Source organism: Pezoporus occidentalis, unplaced genomic scaffold, assembly GCF_034315485.1.
Source record: "Pezoporus occidentalis ecotype Australia unplaced genomic scaffold, CSIRO_AGI_Poc_V1 ctg92, whole genome shotgun sequence".
NCBI classification, from domain to species: Eukaryota; Metazoa; Chordata; class Aves; order Psittaciformes; family Psittacidae; genus Pezoporus; species Pezoporus occidentalis.
Genome location: NW_026916284.1, coordinates 341,127 through 357,660, shown reverse-complemented (window position 1 = coordinate 357,660; position 16,534 = coordinate 341,127). Strand labels below are relative to the sequence as shown.

Below are 16,534 nucleotides of genomic sequence, written 5' to 3'. Positions count from 1 at the left end.
CTCCAGAGCAGAGCTGCTCCAGCCCTTGCAGCAGCTCCGTGGCCTCCTCTGGGCACCTGGGACTGCTCACCTGGCCCGGTGGTGTTGGGTTGATTGTGAATAGGCTCCTTATTGGGCTGCTGGGACCAGGTGGGCTCTGGGAAGGGCTGGGGGTCTCCTTGCTTCTCGTGGTCCCAGTGGTGTTGGATGAACTCTATGGCATCGTCGAGGTGGACAGGGCTGGGGACAGCAGCTCAGTATCACCCTGGATGAAGGGTGCAGGGGGAGAGCTCCAGCACCGAACAGGGCGAGTGTCTGGGCAGCGGTGCGAGCACGGGATGGAGGTGGCAAGAGGCAAAGCAGGAACGGAGCAGAGCCGTGTGGGAGCGGCAGGTTGGCAGGAGGCCGCTGGGCTTCAGGAAGCCGCAAGCACTTGCCTGGGGCAGAAAAACCCAGCGGGAGCCGCCCGGTCCTCACTGGGCTTTCCCTGCTCCGGGATCCCCGGGCTGGGGAAGCACCGGCCCAAGGGCAGCTCTTGGGGTGCAGGGATGGGGACAGGGAGCTGCGGCTCCCGGCGCCGAGTGAGGAGGGGGATGCAGCAAAGGGGGAGAGCAGGAGAGGAGCGGGGCTGTGTGGGACAGGGGTGGCTGCAGGAGCCGCGGCCACGAGCGGGAAGGGACCGGGGGGTGGAGCTGGGGCACCCCAACCGCATCCGGTGCTGCTCCCGTTGGACGCCGTCGGAGCACCCCAGAACCCCCCAAAGGCGCCTTTGCGAGCCCCGGCCGAGGAGGGGGAGAAGCCGCGGGGCCGGGAGCCGCGTCCCCATCCCCGGTGCCCCTCTCCCCGCACGTTCGCCCAAGGCGGGAGGCGGGGAGGGGAGGGTGGGGCCTCATTTTGGGTTCCCCCCCCCCCCCCCCGCGGCTCCGCTTCTCCTCCCAGGCCAAAAACATTTGCATGCTTTTTCGAGCAGGACTTCCTGATCGCTCTCCATTGGCTGCAGGTAGAACGCGGAGCACGGACGGAGGCAGCCGGACAGACCTCCCGCAGCCCTGGAGCTGAGCCTCACCCCCTCCCTCCTCCTTCATCCTCCTCCTCCTCTTCCTCCTCCTCTCCCGCACATGTAGAAGTTGTTCGGGGGCTCCGGCTGCCGCCCCGCGCCCGTTGCGGCTCGCAAGGGAGCAGGGCTGGGGTTTACCCCCCCTCCCCGCCCCGAGCAGAGACCCCTCTGCTCGCCCCATGCTGGATATCGGCTCGGGAAGGTGACTCGGGGAAGAAGCGGCGCCGCGCCGGGGCGAGGGCAACCATGAATGAGATGTCAAGTTTCCTGCACATCGGGGACATCGTCTCCCTGTACGCCGAGGGCTCCGTCAATGGCTTCATCAGCACCCTGGGGTGAGTGGGGCGCTCCCGCCGCTGCCCCGCAGCGAGCTGGGTCCCAGGGTGGGATGGGATGGGACGAGGTGGAACAAGGTGGTGCTTGAGCCTGGGACCGAAGGGAAAAGGGGGGCTCTGGGAGCTGCAGCGAGAGCGGGCACAAGAGAAGCCGTGTCCCTCCAGGCTCTCCTGGGATCCAGTCGCTGCCAGGGGCAGGAGGTGGCCCTGGAGGTACCCTGCGGGACACCCTCGCCCCCCATTAGGGGCTGGGGGAGATGAAACGGGTTTAAGCAGCAGGAGGGGTTTGTGGGGTTAGGAAGGGGTTGTGTGTGTGTGGCTGAACGGGACGGCTCCAGCAGCTGGGATCCCTGCTGGGCATTAAGTGCTCCCAGTGCTGCCCGGTGCGGCTGGAGGCTGGGTGTTCCAGGCAGTGATGGCTCTCGCTGTCCCCCCTCACATCCCCACACTGCTGGTGGCCAGTGAGAGTCACCGCAGGGTCCTCAACGCGCAGGTACCCATGGCCACCAAGTGCTGCTTTGGGCTGCAGGGACCAGGGCACTGCTAGGTCCAGGCTGAGCTGACTCCTTGCAGCCTCCTGGACATAGCCTGGGCAAAGGGATCATCTCTGATGTGGGGAGATGAGCTCAGAGCTTGGGGACCTGTCCTTTGTCCCTCCTTTTTCTGGCTAAGCCAAAGACAAAGCCAGGCCAAGACCTTCAGCGATGCCCTTCTTCCTCCACTGCTCCCGCTAGGAACGCTTCCCTGCAGTGCTGAGGGCTCTGCCAGGGCTGCTGGGGCACGGGTGGGTCTTTTCCTTACCCCAAGCAGAGACCCAAACCTTGCCCACAGCCCCAGGCAGGTGGACGCGTGTCTGTGCCAGCGTGCCTGCCCCACGCTGCGTGTAGGAGAGGCTGAGCTCAGCCAGGAATGCTGACTTGGATGGGATTCCTGGGGCAGGAGCTGCCTGGCTCTATAATCTGTGCTGAATGCACTTGCTCCCACATGCCTATGTATAACCGGAGACGTACGTACCTTCGCCTACACCTTCGCCACCGCTGGGCACATGCAGCCCCTGGGTTCATGCCCACCGGAGCCTTCCTCCAGCTCTAGATGGTGTTGGGTGGAAGGTCCTGCATGTGCAGGATGCAGCCTGTCGGTGCCAGCCCTCCCTGATGGGTGAGAGAACATCCCCATGGTCCATTAGCTGCCCATTCCCGGTGCCAGAGCCATCCCTTGGCAGCTCGGTGCTGAGCACCCCTCCAGCCTGTCTGTGAACCTGGGGCTGGAGCAGGCTCCCGGGGGCCCGACACTGGTGATGAGCCCATGTAGCACATCCCAGTGGCTCACCAGGCGCTGAGTGAAGAGGTGTTTAGACCCTTTGGAGCTCACACTGCTTTTGCTGGGTGCTTCTCTAGACTTAGAAGGATCTGAAAGGCAGGGCTTGCTCTGAGAGCCTCTTCTCCCAGGCCCCATCATGGGGTAGCCCCACTTTCCCAGGGTTCTCCTATCTCCGGGATGCTTCCCGCCCTCTGAAATGGTTTTCCCTTGTGGCCCTCGACCTGGGAGCCACAACCACACCTTAAATCACTCCTGCGATAAGGAACTGGGTGATGCAGGGGCAGTGCTTCTCCCTGGCCCTCCTGCCACAGCTCCAGACCTTATTTGCCTCGTTTGCAAGGCAAATGGCCCTGCCAGCCCCACGCTGGGTGCTGGGTGCTGGCTGAGCACCCTGCGGAAGCTCTCCCTCCATCCTCCCTTGCAGAGGGACTGGGTTTGGCTGTGGGATCGCTGGGGTGTGCAGTGGGATCCTCTGTTGAGATGGGATGATGTGGAGTGTCTCCAGTGCTGGTCGCAAGTGTCACGTTAAGGGATGTACCCCAGCGTGTGGGTGCAGTGATGTCCCTGTGACTGTGCCCCAGCTGTGCAGTTTCCCTCTCCTTTTCCCTCTCCCTTTCCCTCTGCCTTTCTCTCATCCCTTTCCTCCTTTTGTACCTGGTGTGAGCAGCAGCTTCCCCAGGACATGGCACCCACTGCAGGGAGCTGGGGTGTGGGTGCTGCTTAGGGACTGTCACTGGTAACTCCAGAGGGATCTGTGCTTGAGGAGAAGGAACTTTTGTGACCGGGACTGGGTCTGGGATGGTGAGGAACAGCCACTGATGTGGGTGCCCTGTGAGGAGCAAACCCATGGCAAGCAGGGAAAGGAGCTCAGGGACCTTGATGTGGTTCCTGCTCCAGCGTGATGGATGGGGTGATGCTGCGACCCTGGGAGATGCTGCTGCCATGAGTGTCCCCATCTTATCATGTGTCCCTGAGAAGCCAGCACCACACGGCCAGAGCCAGAGAGGAGGAGCAGCGCAGTGCTGGTGCCTGTGCTGGGGATGTGCTGCCCTGCTCCTGCCATCCCTGGGGCTCAGGGAGGGGAAGGACCAGTGGCAAACCTGCCACCACGGCTGTTTAAGGAGGAATACCCCCTTCGGTAGCTGTAGGAGCCCTTGCAGGGTGGAGCAGCTCAGGGAAACGCAGTGGCTGTTCAAAGGGTAACTCCAGCTCTGCCGGGTCAGGACGAACCCGTCTGTGGGGAGGAGAAGCACAAGCGAGGCCAGGAGCGGTTCCTCCTCCAGTCACTGCAACAGGGCAAAGCCCGGTGTTCATTCACTTTACTGCTGCCAATGGGAGGCTCAGCGCCTGTCCTGCCCCCCAGGCAGAGAGGCTGACCTGACCCTGTGCCCAAAGGCGAGCTTTCCTCCTCATCACCCTCCTCCTCACCTCCAGGGGATGGTTGCGTTGCAGCAGGGTGCTCCTGGGGGCTCCCCTTCTCCCAAAGCACTGCTGGACCAGCACAGCTGGGGAAGGCTCCCTCCCTCCTCTTCCTCAGCCTGGCTTCACGTTGTTCCACGTCAGCCCCGCTGGCCCCCATCCCTGGGGCTGCTCGGGGTGTCCAACCGCTGCACATCGCTGTGCTGGACCCTGACCTCGCACGAGGCCAAGCGCGCTGGCCCCCGGCCATGGAACCACTTTGTGCTTGATAATTTAAAGCCCCACTGGAGCCACGGCCATGACTTGCGTGGCTTAAAGCGAACCAGATGCTCGCCCATGCTTTGCTGGGCTGCGGGCAGCAGGCTCAGCGGGGCGAGGACCTGGCCCCTGGAGGTGAATTGGAAAAGGTAAAGTTCAGTTTCCACCGTGTTCACCGGTGCCTTCAGCCTCCTGCTTTGTTCGGGATCTCCCTCCAGGTGCTCGGCCACCGACTGCCTGTTTTCTCATTAACACCTGAGCAATGGAAGCTGTTCTCTTTATTCCCAGTGTCCTCCCCGCTGCTCGGTGCGGCAGCGAGTGCCCGCGTGTCCCTGCTGCTCTAATAGCAGAGGGAGTGCCGACCGGCCCCGTCCCACTGCGGTGATGCTGGTTCTTAGTGGAAGCGTATCCTGGCCCCAGCAGTGTCCCAGGTGATTCATGTCCACCCTGTCAGAATCCTATTATTTTCAGCTATTTTTGACTGCAGAATGTTAGTCTGGAGCATGAGTTTAATAGAAACAGCACTTGCATCCTTGCAGTAATTGTGGGCTTAAAGATGCTGAAACTGCCTGGCAGGTCACTGTCTCTAATGCTGCCCAGTGCAGTGGTAACTACAGGGAAGCAGCCGCTGAGCAGAGCTGGTGAGGGTGGGAGGCTCCTGTGCTGTTTAACTCCGGCACTGGGAATAGGCCACACAGGGCAGGAGCTTCCTTGGAGACCCCCGGCCATGACCATGGATGGGTTCTGGTCTTCAAAGTGCTTCGCTCTCTGAGCCTGACCTGGGGTTGGTTGGGCTCAGCCCATGGTGGTCTTTGCTCCGAGGAGCATTGAACACGTTCGTTTCTGCCTGTTCCCTCCCCAGAATAATAGTAATAGAAATCAAAACAGCCTACAAGGGGCAGTGGGGCTGGGTTGAAGCTCTGCATGTGCCCGGTGGGGTGGGATGTGGGAGAGCCCCTGCCCAAAGCTGCCTCTGCTCCACTCTTCATCTCTTTCCCTGCCCTCCCAAGGCTCCGTGCCCCGCAGGAGTTTGGGAACATGCTCGACTACTTCCCTGCTGTCCTGGCCCATGGAAAAGGCATCGTGTTCAGGCAGCCCCTGGCTGGAGGCCGTAGCCCCTGCACTGCTGACCATGAGTGTTCGCTGCTGCCAGCCCACAGCAGCGCTGGGGTCCCGGGGTCCCAATCCATCAATGCAGAGGCCAAATTCCTCTCTGACGAGCTATTGAAAGGAATTTTCCCTTCGTCTGGACACTGGCTGGGCTAGGGGAAGAGGCTGGATCTGCAAATGGGATCTATTGTCTCTTTTGCCAACCCTCTGCAGTGCTGCATGTTCATCTCCAGCACTGCTTTGGCTATTTGGTTTGCTCTGGGGGCGGTGTTTGAGTGTCCCTTGGGGACCTTGGCTCCGCTGTGCCACATGCATGGACTTCACTTTGTCATTCTGCATCGTCGCTCCCATCCCAGGGACAGACAGAGCTGGATGGGATGCTCCCTCCCGGGATGGCGTCATGGGTGCATTCCTGTATCCACTCGCACGCTCAGCGGCTGCCTGAATTGAGCCTCCGCAGGTGGGGACACGCTTCTCACTTCCTCGCCTGCGGCAGGAGCAGAGTTTCTCTGGCTGCATCACTTCCCAGGCGCTGGGAGAAAGCGGGCGAGCGGGTACAGCCTGTCCTGCTGGAGCCTCAGACAGCTCCGGTGGCCCCCGGCGCCACCAGCCCCTGGGGCACCACTCGTCCCGCTGTGCTTTGGGTGCTGAGCAGAGCCTCGTGCAGGGCTATAGGAACTGAAGTGATGCCCATGTGCTTCATGTGCTCTGCTGTTCTTGGGGCCTTTGAAAAGCAACGTCCCGTCTGTCCCCACATCGGTCCTCAGCACCCAAGGCCAAGCCCACAGGGTTTTGCTCAATGCTGGGAAAGCAGAGGTGGGCAGGGAGGAGACACAGCCCTTTGCATCTGATGGGCAGAGCCAGCTCCTCTGATCAGATATTAGTTAATGACTGGTTTGGGGGGGGGCCCTGCCACCTCCATCTGCAGCAGCTACACCCTCCATGTCCCGGTGGGGTGAGCTCCTGGCCAGAGAAGGAAAACTGCTGCATGGAAGTGGAACTCATCCCTCTTGTGCCGGATTACCAGTGAAATAACACCGCAGGCAGTGTTCTGTGTGGGGAAGGGGTTTGCTGCAACAGGACCTGGGCATCAGAGCCTCCCGCGTGAGCCACTGAGCAAAGGGTTGATACAAGGCATCATGTTCATCGCTGTTTTGTGTCTGCACCGTTTGCTCTAAGGGACCGGGATGAAAAACACACGTGAAAGAGATGGTGGGTGATGGGGAACAAGGAGTGCTGTGCTGGGAGCAAGGGCCCCAAAGCAGCTGCCTGCTGCAGGAGCCGTGTTGTTGTGCTAAATATTTACAGAGTGTGAGCGGGTGGCAAGCAGGAGACACGGGTTTGGTGCTGGTGGCACAGAGCTGTGGGTTGTGGTGAAGCCGCTCCCTTTGCCAGTGCTGACCCTGCTCCTGCTCTCTGTCCCACACAGGCTGGTGGACGACCGATGCGTGGTGGAGCCGGCTGCTGGCGACCTGGACAACCCGCCCAAGAAGTTCCGAGGTGAGACTGGGGCAGCTCCATGGCTGATGGAGCAGCCTTGGGGATGATGCCGGCCCCCGGCACCCATGGCTGGGGACCAGGGTCCCATCTATGTCAGCTGTCTTGGGGCTGAGAGGTGCTGCTTGTCCTTTGGTGAGGTTCATGGAGGGTTCTTGGACAGTCTCCATAGCTTTGTTTCCATGGCTTGGTGAAACCATCTGCCCTCCTCTGTTTGACTCTGGGGGCTTTTATGCATTTATTGGCACCACCTCCGTGGTGGGATGGTCCTTGGGACCCCTTAGCCCAGCCCTAAGGAACAGAGGTGGCTGGGAACCATCCTCTGCAAAGGTGGGTCTCACCATCCCGAAATGCATCCCTGGGTGTTCACCCACCAGGAGCCAGGGACTGGAGGGGACATTCAGAGGGGCACTTGCAACAGGCAGAGCATTTCCAGGCGAGCCTGTTAGCACTCAGCCCTAATTACACCTGCGGTGCTTGGCTGCACCTCAGAGGGAGCTGGGGATTAAGCCTCCCATTTACGAGGCAGGCAGGGCTTAGGGAGGGCTGGTAAATCCCCATCTCTCCTCAGCCATCATGTTCTGGGCTGCGTCGGCTCCTCGGGCACTTGGGGCTCTGCCTGTTGGTTCCCATTTAGGTGAGGGGCTGCCCGGGTGCAGCGAGCCCAAAGCAGTGGCTGAGGGGTTGGATCAGGGCAGCCGTTCCTCTCATCCCAGCTGCTGGCACTTCAGCCCCCCCCCCCCCCTTTTAAAATGAGGGTTTCCTGCTCTGCTTTGTGCCTCTGCCTTTTTCCCAGGGTGGCTTTACCATCCCACAGCAAGGTGCCATGCAGGACCCCTTCCCCTCCCAGCACCCTTCCCATAGGGTCCCACCAAGCAGTGATGTGCTTCCATGCGAGCTGCTGCCATTAACTTGTACATGGGGCTGATTAATGAGCTCCCCAGTGTCCCGCAGCCCTGCACTGCCCGGGCAGCCATCCCCATTCCCAGACATCAGTTGATTTCCACCTGGGGCTGGATGGGAAGAGCTGGAAGCAGCCGGTGCGAGCCTTGTCCCGGTAGCCACGCCATCTCCCTGCCGAGACATGGGTGGGTGTTGAATCTCTTTTCCAGGCGCAGGTCTGGTCTAGACTCACCCTGCTCCATGCAAACCCTATCAGGATATCCAGCCCCTTGTTGTAATGGCCGGAAAAGCAGCGGTCTGCCTTCTCGATAGCAATCACTGCTGGGAGGTAAAAACAACGGGCTGCTGCTGTTCCCCTGCGGCACCAGCGAGAGCCTTAAGAGGATTTTCATGTGCTGTTGCCGTCCCCATATCCTGTGGCCGGACCCGGCCCTATCCTGCGCTGCGGTGGGATGCACATGGGTCGTGCCAGGACCCTGCTCCCCTTCCCGGTGGGAAAAAGGGACCCAGCAGTGAGCTCAGAGCCCAGACCCCCCCCCCCGTGTGCTGGGCTCACCCCCAGAGCATGAGCAGCACCTTAAGGAGGGGATTCTGCATCTCTGCTGTGCTCATGGGAGACCTCAGAGCAGCTCCAGTGCCTAAAGGTGCTGCAGGAAACCTGGAGAGGGGCTTGGGAAAAGGGCCTGTAGGGACAGGCCAAGGGGAATGGCTTTAACCTGCCAGGGGGGAGACTGAGCTGAGCTCTTAGGCAGAAGCTCTTCCCTGTGAGGGTGCTGAGGTGCTGGCACAGGGTGCCCAGAGAAGCTGTGGCTGCCCCATCCCTGGCAGTGTTCAAGGCCAGGTTGGACACAGGGGCTTGGAGCAAGCTGCTCTATGGCAGGGGTCCCTGCCCGGGGCTGGATGGATTTAAGCTCCCTTCAACCCAAACCAGGCTGGGATTCCCCTGGTGTTAGGTCCAAATGGCTAAGTCCTGAGAAAGGGATGTCAGGCAGCACCTCTGGGCAGGGGGTGCTCGCAGCCCCCGTCTCTCCATAACTGTTGGTTTCTACTTTCTGCCATGTTCTCCTGCACCGCAATTAGCACTTGAATGAGAACGATTCAAGGTGCTGCAGGTGGCCCCCGAGTTCCCGTAGCCGTTTGGAGGCGGTGGGAGCAGGCAGCCGGGCGCTGCCGCAGCAGCAGCTCCGCTCCGTGCTGCCCTGGCACGGGATGTGCCCTTAGCAAACAGACCTGTACCACGCAATGTGAAACTTGGCCCGGCCCCAGCAGCCCGAGCGGTGAGAACTGTGCTCCGTGTTGTTTGCTCGTCACTCCCAGGTAAATAAACAGGAGCCTGCCAGCGCCTCGGGACCGCGCCAGAGATGGAAGTGATGCCTTTTTCTTTTTGCGTCTGAAGTTTCTGGGCTGCTGTTCCAGGCGGAATTCGGTTGATCCAGGCAGCAAAACCCCTTCCTGCCCTCGCCCCCATACAGCTTCCAGCCCTCAGCGAGGGTTTGGGAGATGTCAGTGCCTCCTTGTCTCCAGACATCTGCTCTTGCGCTTCAATTCCAAAGGCTGGACCTGGGTGTCTGCGCTTTCAGCACCCCCATCCGGCCGCAGCAGCCTGGGGAAAAGGAGGCAAAGTGGGGCGATCTGCAGAGCATGGAATCAGTGCGAGTGTTTGGAGGAGCTGGGATGCAAACCTGTGCCCTTCAGGGCCCCAGGGCGTTGATTTTAGGCCCCAAAATGCAGCTGTGGATGTACAGATTGTAGGAGAGGTTGCTGGTTTCCAGCACGGGTGATTGAGGCTCCCTGTGAGCAGCCCAGGAGGAGCAGTGTTTGCATCCCCATGGCATGGCCACCACAGGGCAGCAGCCTGGGGTCCTGCTGGCTCCGGGTGTCCGATGGGTAGGGTAACAAGGGGGATGTGGAGACCTCTGCTCACGCCCTGTGTCCTGCCGGCTTCCCTCCTCCTTCCCTGCCTCCCAGTGGGATCCTCTCCTCCTTTGGTACAGCTGGGCTTCATCAGTGCTTTTCTCGCCCTGAAGTTTTCCTTCCCACATTGCACGGCCATTTCCAATGGGAATGCTTCTGATCACTAGTCCAAGAAGTGGAGTCACTCCTGGCCTCATTTACCCTGGTTTGAAACTAACCCCACAGCTAATACAAGGCGGTGTGATCCTTCACCAGTCCCTTTGACCCCCAGCAGTGGATGGGGTTGCTGTGTCTTAGGAGGACCATCTCCCAGGGATGCTGCTGGGACAGGAGCGGTGTCCTGGGGTGCACTTGCTCCTGCCCCTTAGTGACATTGGCCACACTGGGGACACACTGGAGGCTGCTGCAGCCTCATGCTGGCCTTCCTCTCCTCCCAGATTGCCTCTTCAAAGTGTGTCCCATGAACCGCTACTCTGCTCAGAAGCAGTACTGGAAGGCCAAGCAAACCAAGCAGGACAAGGAGAAGATCGCGGACGTGGTGCTGCTGCAGAAGCTCCAGGTGAGCAGCTCTTTGGCTTTCCTGCCATCCCTGCACGTGTGCCCTTGGTGGTGGGGGAGCTCTGGGCAGTGCAGCACAGCCACGCTCGATCCATGCTGTGACAGCCCAGGGTGGACACAGCAGTGACCAAGGAGCCACACGATTCTGTTGCTCCCACTGCAAGGGAGATGTCCCAGGGAGGAACAACAGAGAAGGATCCAGGGGACTGAGCAGGCAGGGAGAGGAAGGGAGGGCAGTGGTGCTGCTTTTGGGATGAGAGGTGATGTCCACCTGCCTTTCCACCCTCGCTGCCATGCCCGGCACTTGCTGTCTCAGCCCTCCATGTTGCTCCTGTGCAGAGGAGCCCATGGCACAGAAGGCAGAGGTGCTGCAGCACCCAGGGGTGCCTGGCATGGAGGAGGGAGCTGCTGCAGCCAGGACTGGCTCCGAAGGGCTGTGGAAGAGAAAGGCTCCTGTTGACTTCCACGAGGTTTGGAAAAGGCCCATGTTAAACATTGCACAATCGCCTCAGACAGCTGGCGAGGCCCCGAGCGTGATTCATGAAACCGAAGCTCAGGAGAGACTCATTAAATCATCTCATCAGGCTCCAAGCCCAGCCCCAGCCCCAGCAGCCCCCAGTTTTGCCCTTGGGGAGCAAGGTCTGATGGAGCATCAGGACAGAGCGTCCCGGAGCATCCTGGAGATGAGGGGCAGAGTCTGGGCCTCCTGCCATGTCCAGCCATACATGGTCTATGGAAATGTGATTTTCCTGCTCCGGTTAGACCGTAACTTGTAACCCGTAATGTGGACAGCTGTACTGGCCATGACTGGATAGAGAGGCTCATTTCTGAGCCTGATTGATTGCACTTTGCTTCGGATTTGTCTTAAAGAGATTCTGTCATTTCCTTCTTCCTTTCCGCTGCTCCCAGTGTTGCCCTTTTGGCAAATGCTCCCTCGCATCCGGAGCCGTGTGCCGGAACCCTACTGATGCCTCCGATTCCTCCCTGCACTGTTCCAGGCCACTCACCCCATGTCCCCTGCACCCCATCACAGCAGAGCCTGGGGAGCCCAGTCCCACCCAAGGAATAGGCTGGGAACATCAGCCCCCATGGACTCAGGGCAAACAGTCCCACTCCCAGCTCCGCTGGGTTTCAGCTCAGATCTGGACACGCATTTAGGGCCCGCCACGGTGCCGGATCTCCCACTGGGGCTGTGTTGCTCTATGGGGTTGTTGTTAAACTCCCAGCTCTGCATCAGTGCGGGATTTCTTGGCAGCAGGTTTGTTTCCTGATGGCAGCAGCCACCGCCATGGGGCTCACATCCCCCAGAGCTGCATGGGGATGGTTAGCTGTAGTGGTGGCAACATTCAAAAGAGCAAAGGCTTTGGACTGCCACAATGGCACCAAGAGCCTTCAGCATCCCCTGCTCAGGGAGGATGGGAAAGGGTTGATGCTCTCCCAGCTCCATCCCTCACCACCATTTCCCATCCCAGTCACTGGGCTGTGCCCAGGCTGGCGCCAAGGCTGTCAGCGCACCCTCGCCCTTCCCAGACAGATCCTGCCTTGCTCCATGCACGTCAGCATCGCTCCTCCAGCTGCCAGAGCCAGCACGGGGAAAATCTCTGTGGTTTTGGAGAGAGGGGCTGCAAGCGGTGCTGAGCAATTCAACCTTGGGGCATCTTGGCTGGCGGGGACCAATCCTGCCGCATCTGCAGTGGGGCTGAGATGGGTGCCTTGGTCTCTGGCCTGTGCACAGCTGCCCTCTAGAACCTGCTGGGGTTGTGATGGAATTTTGGTGCCATTTTATCCCTGTCCTAAGTTTTAAGCCCTCAGTGTAAAGCTCACATGGACCTTATATAGGGAAGAAGCTCTTCCCTGTGAGGGTGCTGAGGCGCTGGCACAGGGTGCCCAGAGAAGCTGTGGCTGCCCCATCCCTGGCAGTGTTCAAGGCCAGGTTGAATGGGGCATGGAGCAAGCTGCTCTAGTGGGAGGTGTCCCTGCATGGAACTGGATGAGCTTTAAGGTCCCTTCCTACCCAAACCATTCCATGATTCTATGATTCATACAGCTGCCCAGGGCCACACCATGGTCCCGGGCTGAGCTTTTGGACGCTGAGGACCATATTGTAGCTCTGGCCTGTGCACTCAGCTCTTCTCCTTTCGGCATTCAGCACGCAGCCCAGATGGAGCAGAAGCAGAACGATACGGAGAACAAGAAGGTGCATGGGGATGTAGTGAAATACGGCAGTGTCATACAGGTACGGGTGCTCATCCTCCCTCCTCTATGCTTGGATGAGCAGACTGGGGGGGATGCGTGGATCCAGCACATGCAATTTGGCTTGGGAAATGGCTTGTGGGGGCACCCCTGGGTACGACCCACCTGGGGCCTCACAGCTCACCCCAGCGTGTGCCCCTCCAGCTCCTCCACATGAAGAGCAACAAGTACCTGACGGTGAACAAGCGGTTGCCAGCCCTGCTTGAGAAGAACGCCATGCGGGTGACCCTGGATGCCACCGGCAACGAGGGATCCTGGCTCTTCATCCAGCCCTTCTGGAAGCTGAGGAGCAACGGAGATAACGTGAGTGCGGGGCTGGAAAGTCCTCAGTGAAGAGGCGCAGAAGGCACCATGTGTGTTCTCCTCCCTGCCGTGCGCCCCATCTCATCCTCGATCCTTCCTTTCCCATTTCCCTCCCCAGGTAGTTGTGGGAGACAAAGTCATCCTGAACCCTGTCAACGCCGGGCAGCCGCTGCACGCCAGTAACTATGAGCTTGCTGACAACGCTGGCTGCAAGGAGGTACAGGGAGGCTGGGCTGCCGCTGCGGGGTCGGGCTTTTATGGCTTGCCTTGTTTCCTTCCCCTTTTTTCCCACCCCAGCGATCACGACCGCTTTCTCTTGCTCCCCAGGTGAACTCGGTCAATTGTAACACCAGCTGGAAAATCAACCTCTTCATGCAGTTCTGTGACCACATGGAGGAAGTGCTGAAAGGGGTAAGGAAGGAGGTTCAGCCCCGCGAGAGCAGGACGTGTGAACAGGGGCAGAGGAAGGAGATCCGGCCTTGGATTCTCCCAGAACTCAAGGTCCTCATCACCTGCAGAACTGAACAGCAAGTTCAGTGGGTAGTTTAGTATCTCCTGGCAGCAGGTACCCAGGGGGGCATGAAATTACTCTCTGCCTTATTGTATTGAACTGGCTCCCGAGGACAACGCAAGGCACACACAGCTCCAGCAGTGGCTCCCGGCTGTGAGGACAATTTTCAGCTGTGGAGCCGTGCAGCAGGGCTGCCTGCTGCCTGGGAAAGGAACTTTCCCTGTGGAGCTATTGTTAAGGGCTAAGGTCCTCCAGGAAGCAGCTGGATGGATATTGATTGTTATGATCTTACAGACCCCCGTCCCCAGGCGCCACACTTAGCCCCAGCTTCCCGCATCCCCTGCATCCTCCCTCTCGGGGCGTTAATGCCTTAAACACACTGATGAGCAGCGCTGCTCCTGGGGTGTAAAGTGATGGGTTTGATGCCCAGGCTCCTGTGGTCCTGCCATGCCACGGAGCTCTGCTGTGGACCGTGTACAGGAGGGATCCCATCGCTTTGGGGGTCACGGGAGGAGATACTTTGGCTTGTCGGAGAGCCATGTCCCTGGGTCTCACCACCATGTCCCGGTCCAGGGGGATGTGGTGAGGCTTTTCCACGCCGAGCAGGAGAAGTTTCTCACCTGTGACGAGTACAAAGGCAAGCTGCACGTCTTCCTCCGCACCACCCTGAGGCAGTCGGCCACCTCGGCCACCAGCTCCAACGCCCTGTGGGAGGTGGAGGTGAGCACAGAGGGGATGGAGCGTGTGTATATGGGCTTTTGGGGTGCCTCTGTGGGCTGTGGTGCTTTCACTGGGGGGGGGTTGCTAGAAGCAATGGTTATTTCTATAGCAGGCTCGAGCTCTGAGATTACTGGGAACTGCAGCTGATGGATGGGCGCTGGTGTCTGAGCTCCGCACCCCAAACGTGTTTGCTCACTGCCACCTTTGCAATAGGACAGGGCTCTGATCGTTGCTGTGTTTGCCCTGGGTCAGCGGAGGCACCACCAGCATCCCAGCTGAGCTCTCCTCTGCTTCTCCCAGGTTGTCCACCACGACCCGTGCCGAGGGGGAGCCGGGCACTGGAATGGCTTGTACCGCTTCAAGCACCTCGCCACGGGCAACTACCTGGCAGCAGAGGTAAGGGGGGGGAGCAGAGGGGTGCAGAAACCTGTCCTCAGGAGGCTGGCACGTCCTTGGCAGAGGCAGTGCCCACCCAGGGCTGATTCTGGTCCTGCTCCAGTTGGCTTCCAGGAGGCATTGGCACCGGGGCTGTGAGCATCATCGACATGGACCTGTTTGCAGGACTAGGCTTTCCCACTGAACCCCCACTCGGTGGTGAAGGAGTTTGCTTGACAAAACTGCTGTTCCTGGCTCCCTCCTCTTCTGGCCCAGGGGCAGGAGGGGTGGACGGGGCTTTCCTCTATTTGCTTGCTCTAATACCACCTCCTGTGCAATGGAAGCAGGGGATACTCATCCTGCTGTCCTTGCCTAGGGAAAGCATGGGCAAAATCTGGCCCAGAAACACTATTTGCCAGGTTTTTTTGCTCCTTTTTAAGTTCCTGATAGAGGCACAAGGAAGTTTCTGCACTTCAATAATGTTGTTGGTTTGACTCTAATGAGCTGCCATGACCAAGGGCTACCCCCTGCTGCAGGGGAGCAGGGATGTACCGAGGGGTATCTCAGAGCTTCATGTGCAAGAGGTGCTCCCTATCTGGAGAAGGCAACCAAACGCAGCCCAAGGGCCCCTTCCACCACTGCAGGGTGGAAAACAGCAGATACCGGGGCTCTGAAATAGCTGCTTTAAACTAAAAGACACTCAGGTGACATCTGCAGAGGAAAGAAGATCCCAGATTCATCCCCATGCTGGGTTGGTCACTGAGACCTCAGGAGTGATTTACAGCAAGAGCTCATCTTGCTGCAGCGCAGAGCCAAGGTCTGCTTGTCCCGCTCCTTGGGGATGGCAGTGCTGAGCATTGGGAATGGGTCCTGGCCTCCAGCCCCATCTGGGCAGGTTTCCTTTGTCGAGGGAGGTAGGAACAGAGCTAACACCCCGTGCTCAGGGTGGAGGGACCGAGTGGGAGGACTGATAGCTCTCTTTCATCTCCCTCTTTAACTTTTCAGGAAAACCCAAGTTATAAAGGAGACGTGGCTGAGCCCAAAGCAGCGCCCACGGTGAGCTGTGTGCAGCCTCGCTAGCAGAAACGCTGCCGCTGCCTGAAATCACGCCGTCTCTTTAGACTCTGCCTGAAAGCAGGGAAATGCCCCCAAAACTGAGCCTGCTGCGGGGGCCAGTGCCCACGCTGTGCCACCACGTCCTGCGTGGTGCTGAGGCTGCAGCCGGAGCCTGTCCCGCTGTCCAGCCGAGCATCCCACTCCCCAGGATAGCATCCCCGTGTCCTGTTTGTGAGAGGACCCCGCTGAAACCCATTGGAGGTCTCCCAGCGCATGTTGGATCCCCAGCCTGTGGGGAAGTGCTGGTAGAAGAGAGATTTGGACTTTCAGGGTTTATTTTCTCTTTGCTGATGGAGAGGTTTGGACAAGGGGTGGCCTCGTAGCTCAGGTGCCTCCTGCCATGCTTCTGCTCTCATAGCCCCTCCGTGCTGCGAGGCTCAGCCCAGTGTCCAAGCCAGCGCTTCTGCTCTGAGCGTGTGTCCTGTGCCGTGTGTGTCCTGTGCTGTGTGTGCCCCGGGGCTGTGCTCACACCGTGCTCAGAGCCGCTTTCCCGGTGCAGGGGGGCAGTGGCCGGGCCAGCCGCAGGAACACGGGCGAGAAGATCAAATACCGGCTGGTGGCCGTGCCCCACGGCAACGACATCGCCTCCCTCTTCGAGCTGGACCCTACCACGCTGCAGAAGACGGACTCCTTCGTCCCGAGGTATGTAAGCAAGCGTGCTCTTATGGGGTCTTTGCTGGGTGCTGGTGTCTGGGTGGGGATCGCTCACCAGGACACTGTGCCCTTCGCAGGAACTCCTACGTGAGGCTGCGCCACCTCTGCACCAACACCTGGATCCAGAGCACCAACGTGCCCATTGACATCGATGAGGAGAGGCCCATTCGCCTCATGGTACGGCCTGGCTCCCTCCTCGCTGTGCCCCAGTAGCTCTTGGCATGCTCCTCCCCACGCAGGCTTTACCTAGGG

The 16,534-nt window shown here is 59.7% G+C and overlaps 2 protein-coding genes across 2 annotated transcripts in view; one reads left to right on the top strand and one right to left on the bottom strand.

The window, feature by feature from the left end:
• The window catches only part of BAK1 (BCL2 antagonist/killer 1), a 48,457-nt gene that overhangs the window by 28,726 nt on the left and 3,197 nt on the right, over positions 1-16,534 (bottom strand). The gene's annotated exons all lie outside the window — the stretch shown is intronic.
• The window catches only part of ITPR3 (inositol 1,4,5-trisphosphate receptor type 3), a 36,824-nt gene continuing 21,496 nt past the window's right edge, over positions 1,207-16,534 (top strand). The window contains exons 1-12 of the mRNA XM_062605592.1: positions 1,207-1,371; positions 6,908-6,978; positions 10,230-10,351; positions 12,500-12,586; positions 12,748-12,906; positions 13,025-13,123; positions 13,234-13,317; positions 13,991-14,137; positions 14,438-14,533; positions 15,518-15,568; positions 16,128-16,270; positions 16,360-16,459. Of these exons, the coding sequence (XP_062461576.1) occupies positions 1,283-1,371; positions 6,908-6,978; positions 10,230-10,351; positions 12,500-12,586; positions 12,748-12,906; positions 13,025-13,123; positions 13,234-13,317; positions 13,991-14,137; positions 14,438-14,533; positions 15,518-15,568; positions 16,128-16,270; positions 16,360-16,459 (1,248 nt within the window). The 5' untranslated portion in view covers positions 1,207-1,282. The remainder of the gene's footprint in view (positions 1,372-6,907; positions 6,979-10,229; positions 10,352-12,499; positions 12,587-12,747; positions 12,907-13,024; positions 13,124-13,233; positions 13,318-13,990; positions 14,138-14,437; positions 14,534-15,517; positions 15,569-16,127; positions 16,271-16,359; positions 16,460-16,534) is intronic.